At 45.1% G+C, this 14,290-nt stretch overlaps 1 protein-coding gene across 4 annotated transcripts in view; it reads right to left on the reverse strand.

Annotated features, from left to right (window-relative positions):
• The window catches only part of LOC105920646 (E3 ubiquitin-protein ligase HECW1), a 159,764-nt gene extending 145,780 nt beyond the window's left edge, over positions 1 to 13,984 (reverse strand). For 2 of the 4 annotated variants that reach the window (XM_036125184.1, XM_036125185.1), the window contains exon 1: positions 13,427 to 13,980. In XM_036125184.1, coding sequence (XP_035981077.1) covers positions 13,427 to 13,456 — 30 coding nt within the window. In that variant the 5' untranslated portion in view covers positions 13,457 to 13,980. Of the gene's footprint in view, positions 1 to 13,426 lie in introns of all 4 variants that reach the window. The other 2 variants (XM_036125186.1, XM_036125187.1) reach the window with 2 other exon arrangements.
• Positions 13,985 to 14,290: the final 306 nt, after the last annotated feature.

The following is a 14,290-nucleotide window of genomic DNA, read 5'->3' on the forward strand; positions in this document are numbered from 1 at the left end:
CACCAGAGAGAAAAAAATGAAGATCATTAACCAGCTTACTAGATTAAAGGCAGATGTTGTCCTGTTGCAAGAAACCCACAAATCAGCTACAAATGCAAGTGAGCTTAATTCACCTGAGTTCCCTGATGTGTTTGCGGCCTGCTATAACTCTAGACAGAGAGGTGTAGCAATCTTAATCCACAAAAACGTTAGTTTTAAAATAGACAAAACTATAGATCCTGAAGGTAGATACATAATAATTAAAATAGCTATCCATAACCAGAAGCTATGTATTGTCAGTATATATGGTCCAAATATTGATGAACCCTCGTTTTTCCACCAATTCTTCCTTGCACTTTCAAAACACGGGGATTGTTCACTAATTATAGGAGGTGACTTCAACTTTGGTTTAAATAACGATATAGACAGGTTGAATACAACATGGGACTCAGCGTAGTTGGCAGTCAGTAAATGTAGTCAAACTATACATGAGTGATTTTGGTCTTTGCGATGCATGGCGATCTCTTCATCCTAATGGTAAGGAATATACTTTTTTCTCAAATGTTCACCATTCGTACTCTCGTCTGGACTACTTTCTAATAAGCAGCTCACTGCTGTCGGAAGTTTCAGAGACGGTCATTCATCCTATTGCTATCAGTGATCACGCTCCTGTTACTCTCACCTTAATTAATAAAAAATGAATCCCACAAAACAAAAGCTGGAGATTTAATACATCATTGCTTAAAGATGAAGAATTTATAAAATTCATCAAAGAACAGTGGGCATCATACAATGATCAACCAGGTACATCGTCATCAATATTGTGGGAAGCTGTGTGAAGTAAAATTAGAATTAAACCACTATATTGAAAAGCAAAATAGATTTCTAATACAAAGACTTCGAATAGAAAATTTTGAACATGGCAATAAGTCAGGAAGCTTCCTAGCTAATCAGCTTAAAATAAATAAGGAGAAAACTACTATATTTGCAGTTACAGATTCAACTGGTAATACAGTAAGTGAACCGGAGTGTATAAATAATACCTTCCGCGATTTCTACAAATCTTTATACACGCCACAGATAAATCCATCAGAGAATGATATCAAGCAATTTCTGGATAAAATTACACTTCCTAAATTATCAGATAACCAAAGAATGACACTGGACTCCCCGCTGACAACAGTTGAAACCCAGGAAGCTCTTAAAAGCATGCCTAATAAAAAGGCTCCAGGTCCAGATGGATTCCCTACTGAGGTTTACAAAGAGTTCTGGAATATTCTAGCCCCAACGTTTCACAGAATGTTGCAGGAAATACAGGAAAAAGGCAGATTGTCAGCTAATATGAATCCTGCCACCATCAGCCTTCTGCTTAAGCCAGACAAAGATCCGATGTTGCCTACCAGTTATCGTCCCATATCCTTAATTAATGTGGATATTAAGATAATCTGTAAAGCTTTTGCAAAAAGATTAGACAAAGTAACTCCTTTCATAATACATCCAGATCAAACTGGTTTCATCAGAGGAAGACAGTCATCCACAAATACACGCAGATTACTTAATTTAATTGATTATTCCTACAGTAAAAAAATTAAAACTAATATATTGTCTTTAGATGCAGAAAAAGCATTTGATAGAGTAAACTGGAAATTTTTATTTGCTACTCTACAAAAATTTGGTTTTGTCAATTTTTTCATAAATTGGTAAAAACATTTATACAGTTCTCCAACAGCCTGTGTCAGGACAAATAATCAAATATCTTCCAGTTTTTGTCTACAGAGGGGCACCAGGCAAGGATGCCCTCTTTCTCCATCACTTTTTGCCATCTTTATAGAACCACTAGCAGCAACAATCAGACAAACAAAAGCTGTAAAAGGTATAAAATGCATGAAAATAGAGCATAAGATTTGTCTAAACGCGGATGATGTATTACTTTATCTCCAGCATTCAAATAATTCTCTTTCACAAGTAATTAGAATACTACAATCTTTCTCTAAAGTATGAGATTACTCTTTAAACTGGTCTAAATCTACGGTACTGTCAATTAATTTCTCTCTCGAAAACTCCCTAAATTTACAAATGCAATCAGGAAATATTAAATATTTAGGTATTACTGTGTCGTCTAAATTAACGGATTTACAAAAACTTAACCACACCCCACTTTTAAACAGGATAGAAGAGGACCTTAAAAGATGGAAATCACTTCCAATTTCACTTATGGGTAGGGTAGCTTCAATAAAAATGATGGTCCTACCTAGAATTAATTATTTATTTTCAATGATCCCCAATAAACCATCATCCGACTGGTTTATATCTCTAGACTCTGCCATTTCTAAATTTCTTTGGAAAGATAAACCCCCACGTATTAACTTAAAGACAATACAAAAGACTAAAGACAGAGGAGGATTAGATTTGCCTAAGTTCCACAACTATTACTTAGCAAATAGGCTACAATACATCTCTAAATGGATAAAAAAATAATCATCTAGATGAGCCTTGGTTAGATAAAGAACAGGAAATGTGCAATAATATCATGATTTCAGATTTACCGTTTATTAGCTCAAATATAAAACGGCATACATGCTTCAAAAATATCAACATTAGTTTTACTCTGACTGCATGGTGGGAGTTCCTAAAAATGACAAAGTCATCCCTTATCCCATGCAGTCGTACACCTATCTGGAATAACCCTGATATCCTACAAAATAATAGAATGATAAACTTTACATACTGAAAGAATAAAGGTATTAAATATCTGGAACATCTACTTGATGGAACCGAGTTCATCAATTTTGCTAAACTAAATATGCAATATGGCATTAGTAAAAATAAATTCTTGGAATATGAACAACTTAAATCTATAATTAGAAATAAATTTAAGCATATTAAAGGTGGTTTACAAATCCCAACTAATAAATTAGAGTTGCTAGATTAACCCCCACTCCCAAAACTACTTTCTTAATCATACAAGACACTGACTAAAATAGATGAGTAAATATCTCTTCCTATTATGAAATGGGAAGAGGATTTATCAGTCAGCTTTGAACAAAACTTCTGGGCTCAGATATGTCTAAGAATTGACTAGAAACATCAACTTACAACTAATACAATACAAAATCCTTCACAGAGTACACTACACAGGACAAAGATTATTCAAGATGGTTTTGGCACAATCTAATATCTGTCCACACTGCATAGGCAATCATCCTGATAATTATATTCATGCGTTATGGTTATGCACACCAGTCCAGAGGTTCTGGACACAGATATGTAAGGACTTATCAAAGTGCCTGAGCTGTAAAATTACACCTTCCCCATCAGTTTGCTTACTTAGTAATTTTGAGGAAAGCCCTCTGGAAAAAGAAATAGTTTACATGGTTGTCACTGCATTATGTATCGCAAAGAAAACTATCCTCATGAATTGGAAAAGTAAAGAAAATCTCAGTATCAATCAGTACAGAGATCTTTTGTTGGATCATATTAATCTTGAGACAGCATCTGCATCCACATCTTTTGGGCTCCTTTGATCAACACCATTACTTAGTGGAATAGGGGGCGGTGGGTTGCTTCTTGCAGGGCGCAGTGGCTGGATGGAGGGGTTCCTGGGGCTCTGGGGGCACTCGGAGTGAGGCGCCTCGTGGGTCTGACTCCAGGGTCTGTTTCCCCCATCTGAGAAGGGCTTGGGAGGCCTACGGGTGGCCTACAGCAGCCACTTGCGGCGCTCTTGGGCAGCTGAGCGGTTACGGACGTGGGTTACTGACCTGGTAGCTGTGCTGCCGCTGGGTGGGGTCGGGGTGGGTCTGGAGGCCTGGGGTCCCTGGGGCGCGTCGCCCTCGGGCAGGGGCCCCGGCGGGGCCTCGGGGGTTCCGGTTCCGGGGGTGTGCCGCTTGGGTTGTGGGCTGGCGTGCACCCGGGTGTCCACCCCTGCACGGAGCCTCTGGTTCGCTGGGGGGCCTCGGGGCCTGTTGAGCTGGTAGGGGGCATGGACATTAACATCTCAGGGCAGATCCCCTTCCCCTTCATTGGATCGGCACTCTGCTAGTGGGGGGAGGGGAAGGAGGGGGAGTAGGGACTTACCCAGCCTGGATGTCTACTGTTGAATGTATGGTGAGTTGTTTGAATGTTAGTGTTGGGGAGGGATTAAATCTACGGGTGTGGGGGGGGGGGTGGGGGTGGTGGACGTTCTGGTGGGCTTGTGTCTGGCCCCCTGTCCCGGTCCGTGTTGTCTCCCGGTGCGGGTTTCGCCTGGGGGGGTGGGGTTTGGGATGGCTCGTGCGGGCTGGCTGGCCAGGGTCCCCCCTCTTATTTATTTATTTATTTATTTTGTGGGGGGTAAAGCCATTAGGCTTGGTGGGTGGGCTGGGGGGGTGGAGGTGTTGGTCCTGGTGGGTGGTTGGCTGGCGGGCCCTACGGCCTCTCCCTGGCCCCCGGGCTATGGTGGTGCCGCTGGCGGGGCCCCCTTCTCTGGGTGGGGCTTTCGGGGAGCGGGGGTGCCTATTGGAGTCAGTAGGGGAGCTGGCTCCTTGGGATGACTCCCCAGTCCTTTGCTTCCCATCCCCGGACTCCACCCTCTGCCTGCTACATCATGCCACCACACATGTAGGTCCTTGAGGAGGGGGCGTTACTGGAGGTTGCCACTTTCTGGTGACATCCCTCTCCCCAATTTTATCATGCATTTTAGACACTTTCACTCCAAACATTTTCACAACGCACATTTATGTAGGCCATGGTATGGGGGGGCTTATGTTGTGTGAGCCTCGCCTCGAATGGCTCCCTTCACCTCCTCTCGCATTTAGACATTGTGGGTTGTGGGCATTTGCTTGGAGGGGGTGCGTTGGCATCAGCTTCCTTCTGGAGGGGGGGTGGGCTGTGCCGTGCACCCTCTTCGGCGCTCCCAGTTTTAAACACACTTGAGAACAACATGCAACAACACCACATCTGAGCGGGCGTAGGGAGGATTGGGGTCTTTTGCACACCCCCGTTCTCTGATGGCGGTAAGGAGTCTGGGGCCTGGAGGAGGTGCGGGCCACTGTGTCCGGGGTCTTGACGGGGGACTGCTGTGGGTAGTCAGTGGCTTGCCAGGTCTGGGGCTGACGCCTCTGCTCCCCCCAGGAGGGGTGGGGGGAGCAGAGGCAGGGGTGGCTAGGGTAAGGTGGGGGAGGGAGGGGGTTTATTAGGTATTTAAGGGGTGAGGGGGGTTCTGGCTGGGTGGCCCGTACGGGTCATGTTGCCCCCCCCCTCTTTGGGGGGCCTGGTCCGGGGTGCGTCTGGTCCAGGGGTCGGGCATAGGCAGTCATATAGTTGAATTGTGGTGACCCCCCCTCTTGTGAGTGTTGGATGTGAGTGTTATTTGGGAATGTGTGTACAGCATCCTTTTTTTGTAAGTCTGTGTGTGATGAGTGGGGCACTAGGGAGGGATGGTGTGAAAGAGTTTTTTTTTCTTCCAGGTATGGGTCCGGTCCGCTCCCTCTCCCAAGAACATGTCAAGTCTCCACTAGGTGCGGAGCCCATCCCCCCATGTCCAGCCCTCCTCCGCTGCGCTGGCAGGCGCCTTGGCCCTCTGACGCATTGGTGGTCCTCTGGTTTGGGGTGGGTTCCCGTGTGTGTGCCGGCCCATTCCCGGTGGCTGCTTCGAGGGGCCTGGCCCCCTGGGGGGCGGCCGGGGCCCCCGCCGCGGGGGCGCCCCTGGGGCCTCTGGCCCTCAGGGTCCATGGCCAGGACCACTTCAGCAGGGCTGGCTGCCAGCGAAGCCCACGGGCTCGTCCCCGCGGCTCTTGGGGGCGTCGGCATTGCGGTGGCTGGAGGATTTCCTTGGAGTCGTCTCTCCTCTTTCTTGGGGGGGGGGGGTTGCAGATATCCTGTGTCGGCCCCTCCTGGGCACCCTGCTTTGGGGGCCCCTTTGGGAGTCCGGGGTTATGGGTCCCATGACCCCTGCCTCTGTGCTCGGGGAAGGCGGGCCTTTGGTTCTCCACAACCACTATCGAGCTATTTCCTTCTGGATAATTTTCACCTAAACTAGTGCACTCTCACAAACTCCCACAGGTGCAGGGTTCCAGGTAATAAGTGTTCACTTATATACAGAAAGCATGTAATTTATTTATTTATTTATGTTCTTTCATTTTCTTTTTTCAGGTATCACTTTACACATGTCAGCTTAAATAATAGTACATATGATTTACCAATGGCATCTAGGTGTTACTCAATTGTATCTGTTGCTTTATGTCTGTTGGTTGTGCAGTTCTTTTTGCATCTCTCTTTCCAGGTGATGGAGCAGACGGAGAACATTCTATCATTCTCTCCCTTTTATCTCTTCTTTCTTTCACCTCTTCTCTTTATTTTTTTTTCTCTTCTTGTTCTTCCTTTACTCCCCCATTGTAGTGTCCATATAATTTGAAATTCTCCCTGCAGGAATCACAATAAAGCTATTACCAAGCATAAATCAAGCGGAGCACTATGGCGAAAGCTGTTCGCTCCATTTGTGAAAGCAAAATTTGTCGAGCTCTATCTGGCATTGAGACATCAATTCCTATTGCCACATTGCTAGACAGGACACTGGGGGAAAAAATAAGACTGAAGATCGCTTGCATGACGTCAGCCTTTATAGAGAGAGGAAGCACCTCCTCCTGGAGCCGATATCACTTCTTCTGGCCAGTCAGGACTGGCGTAGTGTAATAGAGCTTCTGGGGGACAGCGCTGGGGTCGTGTCCCATAGTGAGATACTTCACTCATGTTTCAGAGAACCGGGGTTAATTCCTTAACCTAAAGTTCCCTCGTCACTACTTCCCCGGTTAGGTTATCCCAACTAAATGGTAAGCGGCTAGGCTTCTGGAGATTTCTCTCTGGTTGGATCTCTCTTAACAATTCTCCTTTTCTTCCCACAGTTTCTCCAGCACTGACGTTCAGACACGACAGATCGCATCATCAGAATCGATCTCTGTAGTCTGAATTTAAATAAAACATCTTAAAATGCGGGGGGGGGGGAAAGAAAAAAAAAAGGATCTAATCATAGTTGTCTGTATGAACCTCGGCTCTGCAGCTGCATTGTGATCCACTTCTGATGCCAGTTGGTAAGTACCTCCTGTACTCAGAACCTTAAAAAATTCACTTTCTACACATTAATAAATACCTTAAACCTGGAGGCTTAGCAGGTAAGGAGCACTTTGAAAGCACTTTGTAGGAGCAGTTTAAGGTCTGAGGGTAGGTGCAGACTGTTCACCATTGGTGTACAGAGAATTTGGGCCACATTACATCTTAGAAATAACTATTTGAAAGTATATCCATTACAGTGCCACTGTAATCACATACTCAGTGACTTAAAGGGAACATCTCCAAAATCCACTTTTTTAGACCTGAAATATTTTTTATGCACTTGGACTCTTTGGGAGTGCAGAAAATATAAATGTAGTCTGTTCAGGAGCTGTGTAGATATCTTTATATCCTTTTTATCTGTTTCTGTGTCCATGCAACCTACGAGATTGTCCTGTAACTAGCGGGTTGCTGGTTCAATCCCCTTGCTACGTCTCAGTCATTGTGTCCTTGGGGAAAACGCTTCACCCACATGGCCCCTCTGACCAGTGGCGGTGGTCAGAGGGGCCATGTATGGCAGCCTGGCCTTTATCAGTCTACCCGAAGGCAGCTGTGGCTACTAACATAGCTCACCACCATCAGCGTGTGAATGGGTGAATGACTGACTGTAGTGTAAAGTGCTTTGCAGTCATCGGACTAGTAAAAGCACTATACAACTACAAGCCATTTACCATATGGCAGCTTTGCACACTCTTCCACCCTTTTGTCCCAATCAGGATGGAATGAAGGAAATTCATTTTGCAGTTTGTCTGTGGACCTACAGAAAACAGATGAAAATCTGACATCTGTGAACCTCCCTGGATGCCCTGGACAGAAAGTGAATCGTGGACAGTCTGCCAGAAGAGGATGTTTGGTCGCCCTGATCTAAACCAGCTCTGGCTGTATGTTTAAGGTAATTGAAAGGTGAACTTTTGAACCAGTACTGAAGTACTAACTATGTTTTCTTTCTAGAGTTGCCCTATATTTAACTCCCTTCACCTGCCACGTGTGGCAAACTGCATAAAGGATGTCTTATAGCTTCCGTTCAATTAATCTTGGTACCTTCCTAAAAAGGCCAGATCTGTCTCACGCTCAACAGATTCTCCCACTTTTGCAGCAGGTGGGCTCTGTTTACTGTAGGGGAGCTTCTGAGAGAGAATGCTTGCTCAGGGTTTTATCTAGGGCTATCAGAGAAGTGGAATGACTACAAATGCAAACCTCACGTTTTAGATTTTTATTTCAAAAACTGTAAAACCAACATCTCAAAAATTATTGTTTTTCTAATGTTGCACCACTTTATGTTATTCAAGCACACAAAACCCCAATACAATATATTGAAAATAATAGTTGTACAAACCAAAGATGTAAAGAGGTGGAAGAGGTGTAAATAGTCTTGCAAGGCACCATAGGTGGGGAACACACAGAAGCTTCTTGTGGGGGTTTGCTCTTGTGTTCTATTTCAAGCTGTGATAGCACTAAATTAGATTGTGGGAGCTTTTGTGTTTCCCCCAGAGCTGTTGTACTTTTAGAGAAATAGATTCAGTTTACATAGGGGAAGCGCATCAAGTGCACTGGAGAGGAAACCGCTCTGCAGTCTTCATTTTTGCTTTCCAAAAATACTGCATGTTGCTTAATGACTCATTGAAAAAGGCTGTTCTGACTATTTAACTGGGAGGAGAGGTAATATGTGATAATATACGAGAGATAACACACACAGTACCTCTCCCTCCTATGCTTTAGCTGCCACAAAACAGAATACAGATATCCCATAATGACAGATACAGGAATTAGCACATGACATCATCATCCGGTTACACATTCACCATCCCTGTTGTCAACAACGCCATCAGGAAGTGATTAAGCAAAGGAACCCAATGAGGATAAAACTAAGCATGAAAACATGGCTCCTACATCATCCACAGTACAATGCCAGCACAACAGATTTAGCTCTTCAGTGTTTGTCTGAGGACACATCAGGAAAACCTGAGTGATTCTTCGTCTACCTCTTTCTAACTAGTCTTAAACCTGTCAACATATATTGAAAAAACAAAAAGCGGGTCCCCACTGAAGCCATAAAGCAACTGCAATGGTATAGTGAGCTCTTCATTTATTCCATTTACATTAATTCTTATTTAAACATTAATAACAGACATCACATCAAAGCTACAGTCACTATTTCCTCAGGACAACTTGCTCTTGTGCCATTATTCATGTACCAGAAAAGTTCTAATATGTGTGGCGTAAGAACACAAGACCTTTGGTTGCCTGAAGATGAAGGTGAGGGTGACCGCTGCAGAGCTTCCCACCAATTCAGTTCCAGCCTCTAATGATGCTAAAGGTTTTTGACTTGTTCTATAAAAAGAACCGGTTTGGCTTTTCCACGATCTTACCTCACCAGTACAGCTACATCATTATGCCACTCTAAACATCTCATGCAGTTACTATGACTTTTTGTGTAAGCTCATAGTGCACTGGGACATTTTAACTACACAAAATCAATTACTTACACCGTTTCCCAGCCAGTAGATGCCCTACTATTATGCTGTCTCCACATGACTTCACGCAGCTCAGAGGGAGAACCCAGACTGTTAGAAAACTTACTGTCAACGTAAGCTAGTGTTAGCTTACGTTGTCCTGGAGCTTTACATCTTCACTGATGCCCATTCCAGAGCTTTACTAACCTTCTTGTGTTGTTCTGCTGGAAGAAGTGGGATAGTTTGGGCGGAGGTCAACGGGAACCCGAGGTAGAGGGAGCCCAGATGTCAGCAAAGAGCCTTTAGGGCTTTTACAGCTCAACAGAGGCCACAGATACTGGACCCCCTCCCCTTTCTGGGACCAGCTGCTTACTGTTGTTCCTCTCAGATATTAACAGCCTCTTACTTGTGAAAGCCCATTTTTACATTCATGTCAACGTTTCTCTCCTCCAACACTTCAAACCAACACCTCAGCCAAATACGCTGTTGGTCTAACCCAATCCAGCTCCCAGGCTGTGAGAGCAGCGACTCACCAGCTGCTTCTGCTGCCAGCTCTGCTGACAGTGTGTTTGGCAAACCGAGCCACTGTTTTACAGCGGAGATGGCCGTCCGTTTACTCACAGCTCACCTGAGTAAAAGCGTCTGCTGGTCGGTCTCCATGTAGAGGCCCATTGAGGAAGGACCAGCTCACGTCTTCATCAGGGTACGGCTGCTGGCGCCCTATCTTTATTGAGGAGTGTTTTCACCGAGGGAAGAAAAAGATAAACCTCTTCATCCTTAAGATCTAAAACGGTACCCTGAAAACATCTGAGAACATTGATTGGATGCAAATGAAAAAGGATGTTGCTTGTGCCAGGAGAATTCTAAACTGTAGAATTTAACCTGAATCCCCGAGAGTAGCAGCGACGTATAAAAGCATACACACTGAGAAAAAGAAAGCACACCTTCTTTCAATTCAGTGCTTTTATCCTTCTAGTCTTTACCACACAGAACAGAGTTCAGAGTGAATGGATGTGGAGCCTAAACGGAGAAGTGTAATGAACTACGGCCCATAATGCACTTAACCTGACTCCGCCAGCTGTATGTCGCTCCGCCTAGCTTCACTCACATCCATCTGGGACACCTCCATAGGAATTGCCTTTATTGAAGGCAGGGTCTTATCAAAAATCCTTGCATATGATTGGATAAGCCACTCGACGTGCTATTTCAACCACTCACATCGAAGCCAACCCGTGACGCTGATGAACGCGACACAGGAAAAAAAACATTTTTTTAATGTGTTTGCGGCTCTAGTGGCACGCGTTTTATTGACAGTGAGCTGACAGGAAGAGGGGGGAAGACAGGCGGCAAAGCGCCGCGGGTCGGAGTCGATCCCGGGCCGACCGCGTTGAGGACTAAAGGCCTCCTAATATGGTCGCGCTAACTGCTAGCCGCTCCGGAGCGGACGTGCCCCGGAAAACAAAACTTGCCAAATCCGGTGGGGAGAAAGTGCGAAAACATCGTTTCCACCAACAAAAGCCTTCAGAGCCATTCTCTGATGTTCTTTTAATGAAACAATATTAGGTAGATTGGACAACACGGAAGAAACAGCAGCATCAATGTTAACACTTGCTTCCTCGACGAGCCGCCATTGCTATCAAAACAGTCTCACGTCATGGTCGCGTCTCCACTACGTCACATCTATGAAACTCCAGCCCTGCGTCCTGATTGGCCAGACAATAAAATTGGTTGAAGAAATCACTTTCTATGGGAGATGTCCCAGATGGATGTGAGTGGAGCTAGGCGGAGCAACATACAGCTGGCGGAGTCAGGTTATAATGCACTAGCATGTAGAATCACCATTAGCAGCAATGTCTCAGCGGTTCTATATCCGGCTCTCGTTTCATTAGCGATGGCGTTTGGATGATTTTATTTCCAACATGGCTTCACCTCATCGATGGTCGCCAGCTTGTTTCTCCCCAACTCTCGCCGTTCAGTCCAGTTAAGGACTGGAATCTGAAGCACCACCATTCTTTTCATGTTCCGCCGTGCCGTTGTACATCTGCTGCTCTGTTAGTGACCGTGCTCCTGTTTTCAGGACCCAGTCTGAACCATCAGACATTTGGGCCCAGTTCACAGCTGAACTCCTCCACCACCGTGTTTAACAGATGCTGTGTGGTGTTTGTGGGCAGACACATACATCAGCTGGATCCATAATTGGGAAGCTCGGCGAATGTCTTAAATATTGTCTTATTTTTGCTTCCACCTGTGAATAATTCTCCCTCCTGGGCAGAGGTGGGTAGTAACTAGTTACATTTACTTGAGTAACATTTTGAATAAAATGTACTTTTAGGAGTAGTTTTACTACACTGTACTTTTTACTTTTATCGTCGCTACTCTTATTTGTGTAAAATTTCTGGCTACTCTGTGAATAACTTCATGAATAAAGAACAGACTTGTTTTGACCAAAATGCACCAGAGACAAAAACCTAAGGTTTACGTTAACGTGAGACTTCTTGATGAGCTTTGTTGTTTTAAGGTTGTTTTCTATCTGTTGAGATCAGTGAGCCATTTGGAGGTTAAGTGAACATTCGGTAAACAGATATTGACATACTTTGCACTGTTCTAACATACTGTATACACATTAACTGCCGCATCTGCCTGGATTTATTTGGCAATAATGTTATTCTTTGTTTCATTTTTTATTTTTGTGTTTGAATACCAGAATTTGAACCTAATCTTATAGTCTGTCTGATTACATCATTTTTTAATGTTAAATGATCAGCTGCTATGATTAGTTACTTGAGAAGCCTTCTTACTGAATACTTTTTTACTCTTAAGTAATTTCCTGGCTGACTACTTTTTACTTTTACTTGAGTAAAAAAAATGCTGAAGTAGTGCTACTCTTACTTGAACACATTTTTTGGCTACTCTACCCACCGCTGCTCCTGGGGAAGGACAGACATCAAATCGTTTGGAACTGGCCTTGTTATTCTTCCCAGCCTGATGGGCTGCAACAGTTGCCTCTTTGCCTGGTATTGTGTTAACAGCATTCTGTATGATCCAGCCCAGGCCATCCTCCTGCTGTTACGGTCACGTGTGTGATGGTAATGATTTAATAAAGGTGTAATAAACCATCAGCTGCTACATTAACTCTTAAAAGTTTCTGGAAGCAGCGGCCGTGAACTTAGCCTTTACATTTTGGCTTCCTCTCTGTTGAAAGGATTACTCTGGTGCGCTTTTGTGCCTAACGTTAAACCATTTTAGAACCTGTTAAAAACCCAGATCTATTTACTGTAAACAGCAGAACTGAGAGGGGAAAAAATGTTCCCCAGGTTAACAAAACCTACAGGCATTTTATGATCATTCCACTAATTGCCAGTGCACCAGGGCACAGTGCCTTGCTCAAGCATTTAGGATGATTCTGACTAGGGGAATCCCCTCACAAGGAGGGAAGGGGAAGCCTCTCCCTAAACCCCCAGCAAAGCTGAAATCAGCAGGAAGTAGGGCAGCATCTCCAGCATAAAAACATGACGCCATTCAGCATCCTCACCGAGATGTCTCCCTGTGTTCTGGCAGGTCCACTCTCAGCCGGCCTCTGTCCCACACGACCAGGAGCAGATCCGGAGACTTCGATGGCATTCTGTGATTTGATGAAGCCAACTTCTGATGTTTAATCACGATTATCATTGAGCACCAGGAAAACCCCTGTTCGGTGGTGACATATTCTGGTCGGATGATCAAACATAATCGCCGTGGCTTAGCATTCGCGGGTCTAGAAATCTAACACTGGATGCTGTTTCCTGCTAGCGGCAGGACTCAGAGCATCCTCCTAACGGCGTAGAATGCGGGCGATGCGGCCGCTGCTGCTGCTGGGCGCCGTGATAGGCTCACAGCATCTACACCACACAGCAACAATGGAGACAGCCTACCTGGGACAGCAGAACCTGCCGGTGGATCATCCTCCACGGGTTTAGGGCGAGGGGCAGGAGGAGGGGAGGCCCGCGCTACTTTCCGCCTGGTTCCATGTCGAGGATAGAACGGAACCCGCACAAACAGCGTCGCTTCTGGGTTCGACGAGGCACGCGAGGGAGGCTGGAATCACATCCTTTCCTCTTTCCGAGGACCAGCGGTGAAGCTAGACGCAGCGTGGCGCTTCAGCTTCCGCTCACTGGCACGGTTACAACCGGAGGACCGCCACCGTCCTTCCCGCTGCTCAGCAGGGAAATGATGAGGAGAACTGGTCGCTGCTCATACGATTGTGTCACTCCGTACTCATTCTAGCGATTTAACGTACACACAGTTATGTTACTTTGAAGGACTCGTTTCCGGTCGTGTTGTCTACAGTCCACTTTGACGTAGTGGGGGATCAATCTTCAACAGCCAATCAGAAAACGTCTTTTCCACCTTCACGGGGTCTCCAGCTATAGACACTGATATGTAGCGGGCGTGCACGCGCCCATGCCCCCCGCATGTCCTCCATGGTTAACCACACACACACACTCGCTCTCTCTCTGCGGGTAAAACAGAACTCCTCAGTTTTATTTGCATAAGCAAGTGAATGAGACAAGTGTATGATCTATATTAGCAAAGGCTAAAGCTACTGACATCATGACTGTGCCTTGCTTGCTCCTGTGGAGAGAAGAAAGCTGTTTAAGTACTATTATTGCCTGGAAAATGGTAGGATATACTTTAAAATGTGCATTAGAGCCGGAGGCAGCAATATGGGCTTTAAACTTTATTTTTTATTTGTATTTGTTTAAAAAACAGATTTTTTGGCTGGGACGGCACTTAAC

This window comes from Fundulus heteroclitus, chromosome 21 (genome assembly GCF_011125445.2).
Source record: "Fundulus heteroclitus isolate FHET01 chromosome 21, MU-UCD_Fhet_4.1, whole genome shotgun sequence".
NCBI classification, from domain to species: Eukaryota; Metazoa; Chordata; class Actinopteri; order Cyprinodontiformes; family Fundulidae; genus Fundulus; species Fundulus heteroclitus.